The sequence below is a fragment of the Sinocyclocheilus grahami genome, unplaced genomic scaffold (assembly GCF_001515645.1).
Source record: "Sinocyclocheilus grahami isolate Dianchi unplaced genomic scaffold, SAMN03320097.WGS_v1.1 scaffold283.1, whole genome shotgun sequence".
Lineage (NCBI taxonomy): Eukaryota > Metazoa > Chordata > Actinopteri > Cypriniformes > Cyprinidae > Sinocyclocheilus > Sinocyclocheilus grahami.
Window position 1 is genome coordinate 496003 of NW_015505462.1, and position 20161 is coordinate 516163.

General features: G+C 38.8%; 1 protein-coding gene across 1 annotated transcript in view; it reads right to left on the bottom strand.

The window, feature by feature from the left end:
- Positions 1-1495: 1495 nt before the first annotated feature.
- The window catches only part of LOC107600379 (citrate lyase subunit beta-like protein, mitochondrial), a 73467-nt gene continuing 54801 nt past the window's right edge, over positions 1496-20161 (bottom strand). Inside the window, exons 4-9 of the mRNA XM_016292253.1 lie at positions 16630-16818; positions 10164-10265; positions 9466-9559; positions 9061-9228; positions 3980-4104; positions 1496-2943 (exon numbers count right to left, since the gene is read on the bottom strand). Coding sequence (XP_016147739.1) covers positions 2848-2943; positions 3980-4104; positions 9061-9228; positions 9466-9559; positions 10164-10265; positions 16630-16818 — 774 coding nt within the window. The 3' untranslated portion in view covers positions 1496-2847. The remainder of the gene's footprint in view (positions 2944-3979; positions 4105-9060; positions 9229-9465; positions 9560-10163; positions 10266-16629; positions 16819-20161) is intronic.

Genomic DNA, 20161 nt, shown 5'->3' on the forward strand with positions numbered 1-20161 from the left:
CCAAATGCAATAACAATTTGTATTTTAGTGTTTTGTTAATACTTTTTCAAAAGAGCTAAAGGTATACATTATTTTTTTCGCTCTTAAATCTCACCGAAAGCTAGGCATTTGCGTCGCGTCTGCTCCTGCACAGCGCTACATATATTAAGTTATTCTCTGTTAATGATATTCCAGAAAATTCTAAAGTCACGTTAGCCTACGTGCACAAAACGTCAGACATTTTACAACATACTAGAGTTCAATTTTCACTCATTACACCCAATGCCAATAAATTCAATTTCATTTCAATTACACATTATTTCCAAAATGGTTCCTGCCTGCTCTTGTTGTAAACGATTCGTTTTATTGCAGGGGAATTATCTTTTTTGAAATGAGTTTGTCATATATTGTCTAGTAAAAGAATTAAGTCATTATTGGGAGATCCCTTGGCGAGAAATTAGGCGAGCAAAAGTCTCCCTGCCACACGGGTCCCATTGAGATTAATGAAAAATATGTAAAACGTTTCCTTTTAATTTTCCTCTGAAAGCACTTTGCATACATGCATTTTCTCTGCTGGGTTGATATCAGATAATTTATGAGAGCAATCTCAGCACATAACCATCAGGACTGTGTTTCAAGCCTAATTGAGTGCTGTCAAGATTAGGTAAGGTCCTATTCGTGTTAATTGTATTGTACTCTCTTTGGGAATACTAGTAAATGTATTTAAATAATTCCGCCTTGTGAGCTGAAAAGATTATGTCAACTTACACATGCATAATAGAAATGTCATGAAAAATGACAAAGAAGTGGGAGGAAGTAGCATTTCAGTGTCCGCAAATCCATTAAACCCTGAATCTTTGGCTGCACAGATCAGTTTCAACATAATTAATAAAATTAATGGTGCCTTTAGTGCATGGATCAGGCTTAACTGCATTGCTGAAAATAATTTCACTTCTCCAAAAAATTATCACAAAGACTGTAAAGGCGCAAAACCCCACAAAGTAAGGGGCAGTCAAAAAAGCTTTAGTTTCATATCAATCAACAATCAAATAGCCTATCTAATCTCACTTATTTTCTACAAAGGCTTAGGTGACTGAAGTTCAGAGGTCATTATCTAAGCTCTTTTGTGTGCATGGGCAGTGCTAAAGGGACAGTGCACCCAAAAATGAAAATTGTCATAATTTACTCACCCTCCCAACCTGTATGACTTTATTTCTTCTGCAGAACATGAAAGAAAATACTTTGAAGAATGTTCCAACAGTTTGTCCATATAACTGAAGTCAATGGGGTCAAAAAAACAACCCAACACACACACACACACACACACACACACACACACACACACACACACACAAATAAATAGATAAAAAAAATATAAAAGGTTATTTCTTTTGGGTGAATTTTGTATAATAGCTCAATATTTCTGTTCCTATAAGTTGTGTTTGAACAAAATACAAGCAAATAAAAAAATTTAGCTAAATAAATGTAGGATGGCTCTAGATGAATCTCATCTCATTGGCCTACTGACCTATGGTCTCAGGCTCTGATTGAGAATCTTGAAGACATGCTTAAAGTGCGCTTACAGCAAAAGGGCTTGTCTGACATGAGCCCAAAAAGACGATTCTAAAGAAAATGAAAAATAAATGAGTGCAAAAGGCAGAGAGCATGGAAGATGGGGAGGCAGAGAGGTGTGGGCTGGGTGCCAGGTCGTCAGCTTACTGTCGGGCCCTTTGGGCCGCTCACAGCAGCGGCTTCCATCTTTCTGTCTGCATCCCAAGGCTGGCACAGAGCTCGGGCCGAGTCGCTTGCTACACACACTATTGATCACGCCATATACAGTCCTACTTTATACAGAGGCCTCTATTACCATAGTGACCAACTCAACCATCAACCATTCCCCCCACCCCCATCCCAGACAAATCCATCCCAGACATTTCTGCCAAATATGTCATCAGCTCAGGGGAGACCAGCAGCAAGGAGCGGGAACATAGCATACTGTGGGATGTATTCATGACAAACAACATAAAAAACAACAACAACAACACCCTCAAGGGTGGAAAGGATGGTCATTCATTGGGAATGATATCCTGGAGTTTTATTTCAAAAGAGACATTCTTGACAAAGTGTGTGTGAGGAACACTAGTGAAATGGACAACAGCGGCACGTCTTTTGAGCACTTGGTTAATGGTGACTTAGAAGCTGGACGGAGAGATGGGAACCACTGACCGGGAAACAAAGCCATGGAAAACTGCTGATATTTACATAGAGCGAGCCCTCGTGGAGCCCTTTGTGTACGTGTTTGTGAGTGAGCGTGTGGCACACCGTGTAGAGCTTACGCCAGGCTGCAGACACATTCAAGCCTTGTCCTGAAGAACAAACTGGCTTGCTGAGACCCCTGAAACAAAGGCCTACAATTTAGAGCGGGCTCACAGGCTCATTCTCTCAATGTTGGTTTTAGTAAATTCGCGGCGGCTTCTTGGCAAATAGCGCTTTGATGTTCCGGGGCCTAGAGGAGCCTTCAGGCTGAATGGAAGCTCGACGGCAGGGCAGCTCTGTTTGTTTGCCCTTTCGTTGGGCATGCACAACCTTTACCACGGCCAATCGTCTGCCCTGACACCAGAGAGGCAGGGGGCGGGCATGACACACACACACACACACACACACACACACACACACACACATGCAAACTAATACATAAAATGGTAATGCACTAGGAATTTCAGAAGACAAAATAATCAACATATCAGCTAGAACATCATCTCTGTTGCTGGTTAAACAAATGCACAGGTCGTTTTTAGCTCTTGATGTGAAGTGCACAGCACAGCCAGCATGGTGCAAATTTTGATGTCTGAGGGACTCAGGTTTGGCTCACTTTCCCTGAACAGTTGAAGCCATCGTGACAATGTTCTGAGCTTGCTTCAGAGATGGCATGTCAATCATACTGCCATGAAAGGTGAAAGCCCCCTGAGGAGAAGGGAAGAGAACACTGGTTGAATAAAAATAAAGGCAGATATTGTCTAAAAGGACATAACCTACTACATAGATGCAATGCATGTATGACACTACAAAGAAGAATAGGATGGTTATTCATAAATTCCCTAGAGAAAATCAAGAAAAGAGGAGACAGTCCATGCATATAATACATATATAATTGTATAAATTTTTTTGTAAGGAAAGTATTTATTTAAATGCTTTTGTTATTGGTTTGTAGTGAATCAATAATGTCCTGTTAGTTTCCAGTCTAAGTCTGTTTTATTCAAGGTGGTTGGGAATTTGCAAATGCGTTTTAAAAAAAAGCCTAGGAATCATGAGAATGAAAATTGAAATTTTCTTGACAGATGCAGGAATTAGAGCTGGAAGTCATTTATATTTGCATGCTAAATATTCCTATTCATTACGCAACTGTGCTAAGCCAGATATTTCAATCAGCCTACCCAGTCCTAACCTCTTAAGAAGAAAGAGTTTCAATAATTACTTGACATATGCATCACAGAAACTAAATATGCAGCTAAGCTGCATCCTAAATCTAATGTAATGGTAGTAGAATGTCTAAAAATGACATGTTGAGAGACAGTAAAACCTCAGGTGGGTACTTTGCAAACATTTTCTGTAACAAATCTGCAAGGAGATTGAAGAGGGCATAGAAATATACAAGAAAACGCAAAATAAATCGAGCAACTGTGTCCCGGAATTTCAGTTTGTGAGCAAAGAGCCGAATGGGGAGAGTGTCGCTGATGCACCCCCAGGCCATCCTTAGCGTAAGAATTACTGGCAGATTGTACATTACTAGCACATTTCAGACACGCGCAGTCCTACCGAGCAGAAAACACAGGACTCAATGATGCACTAAATTAGGAACTATAATATTCAACACCTCATTTGATTTTCTCCGACAAAAGCTACAGTGTAGCTTGCATCACGGAGGACATCTTGATGCTATATCAGGCTGGAAAATAATACAAATCTCTATGTGGAAACTCAGGAACTACTGAACGTGTACCTTTCCCAACTTCTGATGCTCCTCGAAAGCAGCGATCAGCTCCGTGGCCCACTTGATTCTCTCTGGACTGGGGGCAAATTCATCTTGAACAACCTTGATCTGGTTGGGGTGAATCACTTGTTTTCCTAGAAAGAAGTGCAACAAGCAAACAAATGAATCCCTAACAACATAACAATAAATAAATAAATATTCCAAGTCTCAGTAAAAGTAAACAAATAAGGACATAAAATAAAATCTTTAAACATCCATACTTAAGTTTCTTTTTTTTAAACCACCGATTATAACATGTACAGGCCAAAAATTTTACAACTACAATTCTGTAAAAATAGAAAAAAAAACATCACCTAAGATTATTCCTCCACTTTTAAAGGGCTTTGCTCCAGAGAAACAAATGCACTGGCGGGTATTTGCTCCTCTTTGTCCAGTACAGCTCCCTGACCAAGAATGATTTTAAGGGACACAGCAGGGACAGAGGATGCTATGAATTATGGGTGTCATCCCGATTTTCGCCTTATGCCCCGCTGAACTCTGAAACTTTACTGCACGCTTAGTTACACTCCAATCTGAGGCAGCCTCTGTGAGACTTGACTTGCTGCTTTTATTACAGGCCTGTATGAGAACCACACACAGGCAGACACCTCAACACACACACACACACACGTTTGTTTTTATGGTTTATGGGGATTCTCCATAGGCGTAATGGTTTTTATACTGTACAAACCATATTTTCTATTGCCCTACACCAACCCTACCCCTAAACCTACCCCTCACAGGAAACTTTCTGCATTTTTAGATTTTCAAAAAAACTCATTCTGAATTATTTATAAGCCTTTTGAATTATGGGGACACTGAAAATGTCCTCATAAATCACCTTCTCATTGTAATACCTATGTCATACCCATGTTATTATACAAATTTGTGTCCTCATAAACCACATAAACACACACACACACACACAGACATAGATGTCATGAACAGCAGCAACTGATACCTCTTATAAGCTCAGTTATGTGTGTTAATGACCCAATGCTGGGGTGAAAAATTTGAGGTGACTACAACAGATGACCATGAAATGATCTAAAGTCAAGAATGCACTTACAACCTACATTATCTATAACATGCTTTGAGATAACCTGATCAATTAAAATGATTTCTTTCTCATTGGTTTTTAAACTAGATTTTTAATTTTGAAAAAAATATTATCATTACTTTTATTGTATTATTTTATTCATATTCATATTTATAAATACAACAATAAATGATACAAAATAATAACAATAATAATAATAATAATAATAATATGTAAGGCCTTTCTAAAATGATGTGGATGCAATTTTCAAATATATATTTCCTTTTCCTCCCTGCTTTTCAGCATCAGCTAAGAAGCTAATACGGATTACGGTCATGAAGGCAGGAACCTTATTCTCAAAAATAACATCTGTCGAGCACTGCATCATAATAATCAAGACATGTTCCCAGATCAAACCTCTGGGTGATGAGACTTCATTTGAGAAATATCTCTTATATTTTGCTTCAGCTTGTCTCTTAAAACAAATACGGAAAGGTAGCTAGCTGACAGCCGTACAATTTAATACATGAGAAAACCATTAGCTCCATCTGTGGCTCTTACCCCAGTTAACCCCTCTGAAACAGCCTCTGCCATGTGTTATCCATTGAGTTCCCACATAATTTAGCACACAATGTTACATATTGCAGCGTAATGTCAGTCATATGTTAACACAGTCTTGCAACAGCACAGGTGTTACTTTCTGCATCTTTTACACATTGCCGAAGCCAAATGCTGCAAGATACGACACAATCTGATGATGCAGCTGGGAGTGAATGAGGCGTCGGGTTAACCAATGACAGCTAAGCATGTGCTTCAATGTAAATAAAGCAAACCAGCTTGGTGACTGCGTTTTCTTATTGAGCCAACAGCTCTACAGACGGAAAAATCACCAGTGTGTGTGTGTGTACTGTCCCTCGGCTGCTCTGGAGGAGATGGCCTGTTGGATCAACACCCTAAAGCTGAGGCTCAAGGTCCATGTTTGTGACGCCCATCCCAGAAAAGACTGGCAGGGGGTCGTTCCCTCACATCAACAAAATATGCCCCTTCCCCAGACTGCCACCTGTTCAGGAGCTGTCTGTTCTGAGCAAGCTAGTGACAGAGTGCGCAAAGTGGGCGTGGTGAGCCCTTACGCAGCGCTGCTATTGGACGGTTGCTGTGCATCATTAATGCTCCCCAATGCCAGTCGGCCAATCACAAGGTGCCATCTGGTTTGGGTACGTCTGGTTGGCTTACTACCATTTAGCAGAGTGCCACTGTCAGATGATTCTCAAAATCTCACATAGACGGGCTGAATCTATCAAAAAGGCAGAAAAAAACAACTGAAAAGGATACAAGTGAATAAAACGAAGACGGACAATTTTATTTTGACGTCTAAATTAATATACTGGAAAACATACCTAACCTTTTTATATATCTTCATTTTAGGAGACCAACAATTTTTTTTCTTATTCATAACACGACACCATATCTATGTAGTTAACTAAAAGTCCTCCTAAAGAAATAAACATGGACCAAGGTCAAATCACAAGTGAGGAATTCAGAGAAATAATGCTTAAGACACATGTGTGCAGTGATACAAGAGGAGGGGATCAAATTTACTGTTAATTTGTAACTTTTTGGCCTTTCTATTGTGTACCAGATTTAACTGCTTACCTGTTGTAGTATTTTGCCCAATTATTATCGGAATATAATAGGAATATATTTACTTTAAGCACAATGTTTAAAAAGTGTTTTTATGATGAATAAAATGCCTGAATAAAGTATTTGAAATCTAAGAGCTCACTGAATGAAATATTCTGATTTAATTTTTAAAACATTAAAATCAGAAACATTTCCTAAACATAAAGATACAATTTATACAATTCCGATTTAAAATAATACATACATACATTTTCAAAATACAAAGTGTGATTTCAACTAACAATTATATTTATAAAAACATTCTGAAACTCCAATTGCTGTATTTGCATTAATATAGTGATAGATTTGCTCATGCAAAAAAATGATCTAAACTATATTTATCTGCATGCAATTTCAACTGCCTACAGACAAACACTCACTCACTCACACGCACGCACGCACGCACGCACGCACACACACACACTTTACACTGAGGGTGTAAACTGTGTTTCTGTAGGCCTCCTGACACAGGGACCTCAGACTAGCAGTGGCAATCAGAACGGCGGTGAGCTCAGCGCTTGCTACACGAGGAGTCGCTCCAATTCAGACTCGCACGAGAAGCAGAAGAGAGTCATCAAATCTGACCCCACCTGCCTAATGACAGGCTGCTGAACAGAGCGCCTGGCTGATGGGCTGCAACATGGCACGACCAACCCGCAGGCTGGCTGCTGGGGAAATAAAAACAAACAACCTTGCAGTGGCACCTTCACAGATATCCTGGGATGCCACAGACTGTAAAAATAATCATAAGTAAATAAATCATTTAGTTGGATCACATACATATGCTTATTTCTTTATAAAATTTTAGCATGTTAGCCACAGCTTCTGCCAAAATACAAAACTTCCTCAAGTAAAAATGTGTTAATTTAGTGCACTGTAATAGCGATTTCAATCTTCAAGAAGAAAAAATTAATAAATGTCAGAAAGATTCTGAAAGCCTTTTACATAGTTTGAAGGTGATCCTATAATTTATTATGATTTTACAGTAGTAATACTATTATGGTAATTTTAAGAGACTATGGTTATCGTGGTAATTTCTTTTATAATGGTTGTAAATGCCCTTCAATTAATCAAATAAATGCTCCTAAAATAGTTTCTGTATGAAAAGCCTTTTTTTTTTTTTTTACCTGAGTTGCAATTCTATCATTATTAAATGATAATAAAATGCTGTTGTAAATTAAATCTAGTGATTAAACGTACTAGATGGAATTAGTGATGATTTTTTATGTTAAAAACTAAAGTAAAAAAAAGAAGACAGGAGAAAAGCGAGTGATCTTTAGCATTGTGCTGTGTTCTGGAGGAATGGCAGTGCTAGTGTATACAGAGATGTGCAGGGAGAACAGTGTGTATTCTGCAAACAGCAATTACATATTCATTAGCAAAGGCTCAGAGGAGGGCTGTGTCTGGCCTCCCATGGCCAGTTACCCGCTCACCAAGACTCCACACACACACACACACACACACACACACACACACACACGTACACGTTGCCTGGCTACAAACCCACACAGCGCTGAGCTGCGAACATACGTCTAGCTCCCATAAACACACTTGTAAGTAATGGATACACATACACGCAGATGAATAAAGAGACATGCACGCATGTGTACACTGCTAAACATAACCGGTAACATTCTTTGAAGTTTCATATATGTAGTATGTTATTAAAAGCTCAGGTAATAAATGAAATCATCAATGCAATATGGACAGCATATAAAAATTAACAAAAATATAAAAAAAGCTGCCTCAAATTTAGCTAATTTCACATGAAAATTCTTAAATATAACAACCATGTCAGCACTAATAAGGCAGGTGTCCAGAAAAACATGAGACATAGAGGAGCTCAAATTGTAGGGAGAGAAATGCAAAAAAATACACAAAATCTCTCACTAACCACTAACCCATATATACAATATCAAATGTAATTATATTTATAATTATATATAATTTATGAAATGTAATTCATTTTTTACATAGATTTTTGTGAGATATTTTAAGAAAATTTGCATGTTAAATACAAATTGTGCTCTAGCAATAGCAGCAAGTTGCTGCTTACCACCTGTATTTAACCCAGAATATTCCTTTAAGACTGGAATATTATGAAGTCATTCTCTTCAGCCAATCATTAGTGCTCTGTCTGACATGTTTTGCTGTGCAACAATTTTCTTCCGTTTAAGCCAGTATATGCTCAACCTGCAATTATACATAAGTGTGAGCATTTTTTACTGAGATCCTAAACCATCTGAGTCCAAAAGAGCATTTTGTTTAAGGAAGACCAGGCCAGGATGTCATACAGTAATTGAACAGAAAAGAAAAATAGCAGTCAGCGTACCAGTGAAGCCCATAAGTGCGCCCTCTCTGGCCTGCTGCCTCAGTCCTTCCACATCCTGATAGTCAATGTAAACAAGGTCGATCGCCTGGAGACCGAAAGCTTTGGTGGTGACCACCACTTTCTGCCGAGCATACAGGAGTTCTTTAGCATCTTTAGTGCGTGTGGCTCCTGCAGGTTAAAAGAGATCCAGCACCTGATTTTTACAAAACTTTTATTAAACCCAAGCATCATATATGAGATAACAATGTGCAGTATGAAGGGATATTAATTACATATTATTGTAAAAATGCATCTTTTTCATCAGTTAATTAAAATAAATGTTATTATTTGTGGTACTGTCATTCAACAAATAAGTGAATGAAGAAGAAAAAGGTGTATTGATAGTGAAATAAAAAGATAGCAGACCTATGCTGGCACAGAAGTCATCTGACCCGAAGACAACTCCGTCATGATGAAGACCTGCCTTTGGCCCAAGATCTTGAAGTGCTTCACACACTGCCTTCAAGACAAAGAGAAAATAAAGAGCTGTGCGGGTGTGTGTGTGTATGTGCATGCATGTGTACTTTGGCACTCTATCAAGTCACCCAGTCAGATGACTCTAATTTTCCCCAAAACTCCCTTAATCGCTATCCATGCCTCTGTTCTTTATATTGTGTTTAGACATGGGACTATATCAGATATTAAAAAAGACACACACACACAATTAATGGCCCATCTCTGTCCCTGTGAATGGGGAAATCCATTCTGTGAAGTCTGTGAAGACTGTCCAAGGCTGTAACTAACCCCAGCACAGGGACTAGTGAGAGACAGTCTGGAATGTGATATGACCGTGTCAGGCACGGAGCAGATGGAATTTCTTGAATGCTTTTGTTGAGTTCCAAATTAATTTCACTTCTTGCTGTGACTCTGCAATATTTCCCTGTCTTGGCTCTGGGATTCTGTCTAGCCAGCACAACATGGGTTTGGGGGGGGGGAGAAAAATAATCAAAAGAAAAAAGGAGCTGCATATTTTATAAGAGGACAAAAAACATGACTTTGGCCATTTTTTCCCCAAATGGGGCAATTTTATAGTTTATAATTCAAATTATAAAGTTGTTATTTACCTTAAAATTCAGCAGACCCACAGCAGTTTCCACAAAGGTGACCAAGCGGATGGGTTCCTCAAGCTCTTTGCCTTTTAAGTTTCGCTGAAACCTGTCAACAAACTGAAATGGACACACACACACACAGTCAAAACAACACTTTAAATCTCATTTAAAGAGACAACATGCCACTCAAATGGCATGCCTAATTAAATTAAAAAACTTCTGACTCTGGGTTTTGGAGAAAGAAGAAGAAGAAGAAGAAGAAGAAGAAAAAAACTACTTCAAAACTTAAAATTCAGCAGACCCACAGCAGTTTCCACAAAGGTGACCAAGCGGATGGGTTCCTCAAGCTCTTTGCCTTTTAAGTTTCGCTGAAACCTGTCAACAAACTGAAATGGACACACACACACACAGTCAAAACAACACTTTAAATCTCATTTAAAGAGACAACATGCCACTCAAATGGCATGCCTAATTAAATTAAAAAACTTCTGACTCTGGGTTTTGGAGAAAGAAGAAGAAGAAGAAGAAGAAGAAGAAGAAAAAAACTACTTCAAAAACTTGACAGGATTCACACAGTCTTTGGACAACTCCCGTTTCATAGGGAGATATACTACAGGTTCCTGTCTGAATTTACAAAGAAAGGAGCACCGAATATGAAAAAGGAAAGGATGAGATTTGAGCTGTCTGGGAGTGCATTTCATTTCAGTTTTATGCTGAGCCTCGGCGTCCCCCGGCGGACAGACTCGTGAGACTTGCGACGTGTGATATGACACTTCTCCGCGCTATTCATTTTCCCGCTAATATTTGAGCTTATCTAAGAAGGCTTTAAAATGAAGTTTGGTGCTTTGAAGACCAAAGCATTCCAATTTTTTCCAACAGACCAGTTCACAGCTAGCCGTGGACTGCCAGTGGGGTTGCCCAAATTCCAAAATCTATCATCTGGAAACACACAAAAGCTCCCTCTGTCAAGATATTTTCTTTTAAAGCCTGTACAAAAAAAAAAATAATAAAATGAAGGGGGAAGGGAAGGGAAAGGAAGAGGAAAAAAACTCAAAGCGGAAAAGTGTAATTCCCTGTCCCCCTATTCCGTCTCTCTTTCACACATCGGGGACAGCAGATTAAAATAACCTCAGGTACGTCAAGGCTAGTTTTCTAAATAAAGGCTAAAATATCCCACACACACTTGTTTTATTAGCCCAAAGAATACGCCTTCATTGAGGGATTTTTTTCTAATGGGGGAATTTTAATCATCTCCCATTCAATCTCAGTAGGATAAATCATATCTGAGAGATTTGCATAAATATAAACCATCAAAGACTTTTCATCTTCAAAGGGGTTTTCAAGACCCAATAAGCTTTGTACTGTAATCATCTGAGGTCACAACCCTGCAGGAGTAATGCTGCTATGGCAACATGGAAACGCCAACGGCTTAGCATAATATTCCCCTCGAATGGAGAAAAGGGAGGGAGAGGGAAGGGCTTGTTTGGCGGTCCTTCCATTTCCTTTATGGAGAGGCGCCATTAGGACATTGATGAGTGACAACAAATTATAGGTGTGCTTTTACTGTGCTGAAGTTTCAGGACCGATCTGCCTTTTCAATATTTACACATCTCGGAGGGGAACTCAACATTGAACCACACTTGCGCAAATGCTAATACCGCTCTCAGGTGACAAGCTTTTCCGGTCCCTATAGGCCACTTGCAAAAACCCACACTTCTCGACACAAGTGCCACGGCGGCCCCATCCGCAATGATCCGGATGGGAACGAGGCAGGGACTTTGGGGTGAGGGAGCCGCTAGAGCAAAAAAGGCGGCAAGTGGATAAGTTTCAATTAATTCTCTTCAAAAGAGGGCCAGATTAAATGTTTCCGGCCTGCTGTAGTGCTCATTTCACCGTGTGGTGGTGGAAGGGGGGGTAGGAATTAGGAGTGGACGGGGAGGGACGGGACTCGAGCTGGTTCCTTTCAGGACTCAGTAGTGTGGCGACCAAAGAATGTGCACAGCTCCGAATCTGTGGGAGAATTGTCTGCAGACAAAAGGAGGAGGAGGGGGGCAGAGTTACGCCTGTTATAGTCCAATAAGCCTTGTCAGTCAAACAAGCACACAGAGAGAGGATAGAAAGGGAGAGTAGAAGATTTTCACACAAAAGGAAACAAGTAAGTCCATCTTTTAGCAACAAATCAGTCTGGAGGTTCCTCTGCTCATCTACGTGAAAAAGGGGAAGAAAATAAACAACAGAGGGATTTAGGGTCGGCCGCCGGGACGAGAAGAAGAGGAGGAGGAGAGAGAGATAATCAGGCTTGTAGTGGTACGACTTTGTGCTGTGTGTTGGATTAGACAATCACTGACTGCTCATCACAGACACAAACACACAAGGGAAAAATAGATATTTAATGCTACACTATAGCATTTGATAGCTGGTGTTTATTTTACGGTATTAAAAAAACAGATGATTTTAAAGTAGTACTCAACTTTTACAATAAAAAGCTCCATTATGACTTGATGCTCCCTCTTTCATTCCACAGTAAAACATGTAATAACACCACTGGATTAGCGAGTAAATATAAAAAAAATACTAACTTAGTAATGACACCAAAATGCTGCTGTTTTAAATAGTCTACTATGTTGTTATTTAACTTGGAAATGACTTGACATTTAAAAATAAAGCCAAATAAATAATTTAATTAGTTAAAGGTTGCTGATTTTATATCAGCAAATGGAATTACAAAAATAATAATATCAGTTTTAATGAAACCGGTTTGTCTGTCATTGGTTGGCCAAGCATGCAGTCCCACCCCCAATTCATGCCATTGGTTGAGTTAATGTAGCCTTGTCAGACTGCACAAAAAACAGACCAATAGTGGCACACAACCACATAACTAAACAAAATTACTAACTTTGTTACATATTGCGTATTGAGCAGATTTTTTCTTTCTTTCTGAGGATAGCGGTCAAAAATACAAAAATACTACAAATATATAGCAGCAACAAAAACTGCAATAACTACGGCATTTTACAGAAACTACATGACAATGGTCAGTTCTGTTAAGGATTCTGTATAGCCAAGTATGACGACATATCCAAACTGTCCAATGATCAGAGCTGTTAGGGACAGCAAAAATGAGAAAGAGAGAAACTACCTCTCCTTTCATGTTCGTCTCACGCCACTTTCAAAGCAGTGGGCCCATGTGTCAGGTCAGTGCTACATGACTTCCTCTCCACTCACAATCTCCCGTATCCTGCTGCGGCTATGAGCTCAACCGTGTGCAAAGCATGCAGAGAGCATGTTCTAACCCCCGCCACATATGTGTGCACTTTTTAATGCATTCACACACACTGTATTACCCAATGTGACATATGTGTAGAGGTTGTATTGATTTTTGAGTGGCTAAGTGGGTAGTGAATGGCTGATAGTGTAGGTAATTTTACTCTGAAAATGTGTTTATTTTTACATGTGGGTGAGAGAGGATTCCTGAAACCAAATAGTCAAATCATTCATCTCTTTATTTTTTTATAAATATGTTCAAGAGCCACCAAATATTTTTGATAAAACTAATTCAGAGGAAAGCAATAAAGTAATAGACAAAATGGCAGTGAACAAGAAATAGAGACAAAAATATGAACACCTGTCAGCAATTAAAAAGGGAGGAAACATTGAGCGGCCCAGGAAATATATGAGCACTAATTAAAACCACTAGTTAAAAACTTCCTTCTTCTAGTTTAAACTAACTGTGAGCAAAAGACTAGGCCCCCCCCCTCCATCTCTCAGCTTCCCTCCCTCCCTTCATCTACCTAGTTAAGACATTGTGGCTTCTTTCAGGTCTTTTCAGTGGTCATGCAGAGTAGCTGAATACTGCAGATTTGGGCTGGGTTGGCTAGTTGGGGGAAAAGAGCTGGAGGGATTTGGGGGCTGGTGTATTGGCTACGCTGGGGGCCACCAGGGGCCTCCTGGGGCTGCCTGGCAGAGGAAGCCTTGCTTTGATGGACGAACAGACATCTTCAACACCTCTTGAAACACACACACACACACACACACACACACACACACACACACACACACACACACGGAAGTGATCAGGAGAAAATAGTGTTTTGTGGCTTTTGGTCCATGTCTGCTGGCTTTGAGACAATCTGTATTGTCACTGGCTGGCTCACTGACCAACCATCTTATAATGAGATCTATACAAGTGGTTAAATTGGCCTTCTACTTTGATTTGAACAATGCCAATCTCGACAATGCCAAACCTAAATAAACCTAAGTATAGGTTTATTGAAGAGGCCCTGTGTTTCCAGGGTAAAGAAGTACTTTGTGACATCTGCCTTGTGAAGCTAGCTTTAAAATGTCATGGCTTTCTTGAGCTGATGCCAAGATATACAACCCCATTTCTCCCCGGGCCTGACTACAGGGATCAAGTCCTCTGTACAGACTAATAGAAAAGATTGTTATTGTTGCTTTGAAAAGGCCTGTGGTTTTGTCTTACTCTGTGAGTTCAGAGGGTGTTGTGTTCTTTGCAAATGATGGAAAATGCAAGAGCACACCGGAGGTGTTTTTAGTGTCTCATTTTTCACATTAGGCAGTGCATAGACTTCAATTTGTGGGATGAAATTATATCGAATGTTACATTACCTATAATCTAACCATAATCATATGGAAACATATGAGTCCTCAATGCACAATTCAATATTTGCAAATGTACTGAGAAAATTTTGGGGAAAAACACTACTGTTTGAAAGAAGTCACCTATGCTCATCAAGGCTGCATTTGTTTGATCAAAAATACAGTAAAAACAGAACTGTTTTCTTTTTTAAATATACTTTAAAATGTAATTTGATGGCAAAGCTGAATTTTCTAATAGACTGAAATCATTTTAATAGGCTAATTGGCTGCTTGAAAAACATTTCAAATTATTACCAATGTTGAAAACCGTAAAACTTTTTTTCAGGATTCTTTTATAAATATAAAGTTCATAACGAATACTGCAGATTTGGGCTGGGATGGCTAGTTGGGGGAAAAGAGCTTGAGGGATTTGGGGGCTGGTGTATTGGCTACGCTGGGGGCCACCAGGGGCCTCCTGGGGCTGCCTGGCAGAGGAAGCCTTGCTTTGATGGACGAACAGACATCTTCAACACCTCTTGAAACACACACACACACACACACACACACACACACACACACACACACGGAAGTGATCAGGAGAAAATAGTGTTTTGTGGCTTTTGGTCCATGTCTGCTGGCTTTGAGACAATCTGTATTGTCACTGGCTGGCTCACTGACCAACCATCTTATAATGAGATCTATACAAGTGGTTAAATTGGCCTTCTACTTTGATTTGAACAATGCCAATCTCGACAATGCCAAACCTAAATAAACCTAAGTATAGGTTTATTGAAGAGGCCCTGTGTTTCCAGGGTAAAGAAGTACTTTGTGACATCTGCCTTGTGAAGCTAGCTTTAAAATGTCATGGCTTTCTTGAGCTGATGCCAAGATATACAACCCCATTTCTCCCCGGGCCTGACTACAGGGATCAAGTCCTCTGTACAGACTAATAGAAAAGATTGTTATTGTTGCTTTGAAAAGGCCTGTGGTTTTGTCTTACTCTGTGAGTTCAGAGGGTGTTGTGTTCTTTGCAAATGATGGAAAATGCAAGAGCACACCGGAGGTGTTTTTAGTGTCTCATTTTTCACATTAGGCAGTGCATAGACTTCAATTTGTGGGATGAAATTATATCGAATGTTACATTACCTATAATCTAACCATAATCATATGGAAACATATGAGTCCTCAATGCACAATTCAATATTTGCAAATGTACTGAGAAAATTTTGGGGAAAAACACTACTGTTTGAAAGAAGTCACCTATGCTCATCAAGGCTGCATTTGTTTGATCAAAAATACAGTAAAAACAGAACTGTTTTCTTTTTAAAATATACTTTAAAATGTAATTTGATGGCAAAGCTGAATTTTCTAATAGACTGAAATAATTTTAATAGGCTAATTGGCTGCTTGAAAAACATTTCAAATTATTACCAATGTTGAAAACCGTCAAACTTTTTTTCAGGATTCTTTTATAAATATAAAGTTCATAACAGTATTTATTTGAAACATATTTTTGTAACATTTTATAAATGTCTTTACTGTCTTTACTTTTGATCAATTTATTGCATCCTTGCTGAATAATTTCTTTTGAATAGATGTGTACAATTCGAAATTTTATATTGAAAATTGATGCTTTTCATTGATGCTTTTACTCTGTCATGGCTGTCATGGTTAAGGAAGACTTGGGGGGGGACATGGGTTGAACGACAACTTTTATGGTGGTTTTAAATCTTTTTTAGTCATGGCTGCTCATTGTATAGTTTCTATGTATGGAAAATTATTTTTCTTCAACATATCTTTTTTGTATTCCAAAGAAGAAAGTGTAAATAATGACAGAATGCTCATTTTTAGGTGAACTACTCATTTAAAATGCTAAAAGACTCACCCACTGCACCTCTCCTGTATCCTCCACCTTTGGCAGCATGAGAGCTGTGGGAAGCACGTCTGCCTGCAGAATCACCTCCATGTCAGCTTCAGCCAGGCTGCTGGACACCGAGTTCACCCGCACACACTTCTCCGTACGCCCCAGATCCAGCTCAGCTAACATCTTTGGGATAGTTTTCCGAGCGGCATCCTGTCAAAAAAAAGAAGAAAAAAAAAAAGAAGCCATTGTGTCAAAAGTACTTTCTTCCCCACAGCTGCTATTAAAGAATGGAAATACACCAATGCATGCTGGAACACAAAATGAAAGACTGACTCAACCGTTTATGCAGTATTCAGTGATGTAATAAACATTGCCAAAAAAAAAAAAAAACACTGAATGGATATTTTACACAATTCAGACACCCTATTTGACCAAGAACACAGGCTTGAGGGTATCAAACGTTGAAAAAGTGAGTGAAAGTAGGTTTGACGGTTTATTGTTCGCTTTTTTTGCTACTGGATGATGATTTGTGTTTACCTGATAAACGGGAGGAAATATTCTCGATATTATGTTATAAATATATGTAATAAATATCATGTTACATATGGAAAACTACAAGCAATAAAAATGCAACATGGGACATATCCGTTTGAACTGGGATTTGGGTGCACTTGTAAAAAGATAAAGATGCATCAGTTTAGACGAGCGGACGTTATGTGAATTTACAAGTGGTGGCTGGCGCCTGGGATTACAGTGCGGAGAAAGATCTAGCGAGAGGGATCAACCTCAGTACAGCGGATTCAGCAAAGGCCGTAAAGTGAAAAGCCTTGCACACAAGTCTTCCACACAAACACCACAGACACATGACCAAAGGAAGTTATGGGAGGAAGAATCCAAGTTAAAGCCAAGTTCCAGTGCCTAACTGTGACAACAGCAGCACACGCCAGGAGATTCAAACCAGATGCAGCTCAATGCAGAGGTTTCCATTGGTCTGAACACAGCACTCCAACTCCATCCGAAGGGAAATGTGGTCTCAGTTAAGCAGGAGGAGGAAACAGTAGCTCAGGAGTTGTCAGGTTAGATCAGAGGAGGGATGAGAAAGGCCAAGAGAAAGAGAGGAGGGGGCCAAGGCTCATGGGTTAATTCAACTTGAATGAGGAACTACTTGGCCTAGGTCATCTTCACAAAGTCTACCGGCACCTCTACCCAAAAACTGGCTGCTAATTGTATCGTTTTTATGTATGGAAAAAGTTATATATATTTTTTTAAGATATCTTTTTTTTTGTATTCCAAAGAAGAAATTTTAAATAAAGAGAGAATGCTAATTTTTAGCTGAACTACTTGTTTAAAATGCTAAAGGACTGACTCACCCACTGCACCTAGCCCAGACCATAATGGCCACAAGCCAGCCAAATACATGGCATTTACATCGATTTTAGAGATAATGAATAAAAGGAAAGAAGTAAAATAAAAAAAAATAAAATGAGTTTAGTTTAGTAATTATAATAACAACATTATTATTATTATAATTATAATTAATATCTAGACTTAAATGTATATTGGATGTCTTTTATGGTCTGGCCTAAGGTTCATCAGTTTTTTATTTTATTTTATTAATATATTCTAATAATAATAATAATAAGAATAATGATTACTATTGTTATTATTATTAAAATGAATATTAATAAAATTCATGCTATGTTTCTTTTTTTATTATTGTTTTAGCGAACCAGGTGTTATTGTCAAAAATCACAAACAGAAAAATTTTTTAATAATAAAAGGGTTCTGCATGTCAGCTATCAGATATTTAAAAAAAAACATTATGAGTATTGGTCATGAGATGGTAAAATATGGTATATCTCTAGTCTAAATCTGTAACCCTCTTTTAAGCTGAATCTGGACTATAAAACCTTTCTTTTGAACTGGTAATCACAAGCGGTCTGGATTCAGATTCCCTCAACCTAGAGCTAAAATAACAACACAACCAAATTGAAAATGTACACAAGCCCAAAGCTATGAAATCATCTATATAACATCTGAAGCGTTGCAGATATACTAGCAAAACAGATTAAATCCAACATACAGTCTAGACACTCGTGTCTAAACTGACATTGTGGTCCTCAGTTTACAGTTTATGGTAAGAGTTGCTGAATAGCAAACAGAACACAAAGTGATCCTCAATAGGAAGTCATGTGTACATTTAAAACCTATAATATATTTGGAGATCACAGTGGTAATATTAGGAGGGCCTGCGGGTTTATGAAGACATAACTCAGCATTTGTAAAGCTTCCATGGTGGATCTAGTTTGCGTCCTCCAATATAATCCAAGACTGATCCAGTGTCTTAGACACTGGCGAACCAATGGCTGATATCAACGTTCACTCTTGAACAAAAACACAAGGCTAGTAACAAATCAACATCAAAAAGCTCCTATATCAGTCAAAAGACAACAGCGTAGCTAGAAATGGACCAATCAGACTGAAATAACCGCTGAATTGTGTAATGTTATATCAAACCTTCATGCCATGCGATTCTCTGCTTTTTATCACTATATTTTGCTTTGAACTGATATTCCTGACAGCAAAACATTTGAATTTCTATCAGTGGGAAGGGCTCGGTAACTCATCTCCCCTCACAGTAAATTGACAGAAAGAACATTGTCGAGAAGATCTTGGGCTCCTGAGGGGACCCAGCCATTCCGAGCCGGAATAAAAGCGCTTTGAAAGCTGAAATGTTTTACATTAATGGAAACCTGTCTAACTAGTTGCTTCAAAAGACCCTTTCCCAATCACCCAGCATCCCACAGAGTGACCAGGAGAATGGCAAGTTTGAAGGATCTTTGATTGTTTCCATCAAGCCCATCATTAAAGCTCAACACAGTATCATGACAGCACGTCCACAAAGCACTCAAAACAAAGGACAGACTTTAAAGTTTGTAGACACTGACTTCTCATTTAAAAAAGGCCAGATCATTCACATTTTTTAGAAAATTTGAACTCCAACTGTGCAATATGAGCCAATAAATGGATCTGCGTTTGGATTACTCAGTGTCTAATCAAAGCACCGGAAAAATTAGTGGTTTGTATGACATTTGAAATGTATAACGATTTCTTATACATTTGCATTATTAGAAATGAGAGCAAGAAATGTGAGAGGGACGGACAAAAATAAACTAAATTTGATATGTTTCCATTTAACGTTTCTCACTCTTTTAATTTTTATTGTTATTGAAAAATTATTGTTTTTCATCCCAGCTTCTTGCAACTGATTGTGATATTTTCAAAAATGAGCTGGAACTACGTGAGAGATGGTGACTTTGATTCCCTAGATGTGTAATCTAAGCAAACAATGTCTCATGGACAGGGTCTGACAGGTGACGCACAGGGCATCTGGAGCTCTATTCCAGATGAATGACTAACAGATTCAGCATCTGATTCTGCATTTGTCCGGTTCCGCATGAGAGGGAAGCCTGTCCCTCAAGGCTCACCGCTAGATTCTCTCAGTCTCTCGAAAACCACCACTTCTCCTCACACTGTGAGGCTGAAGAATGAT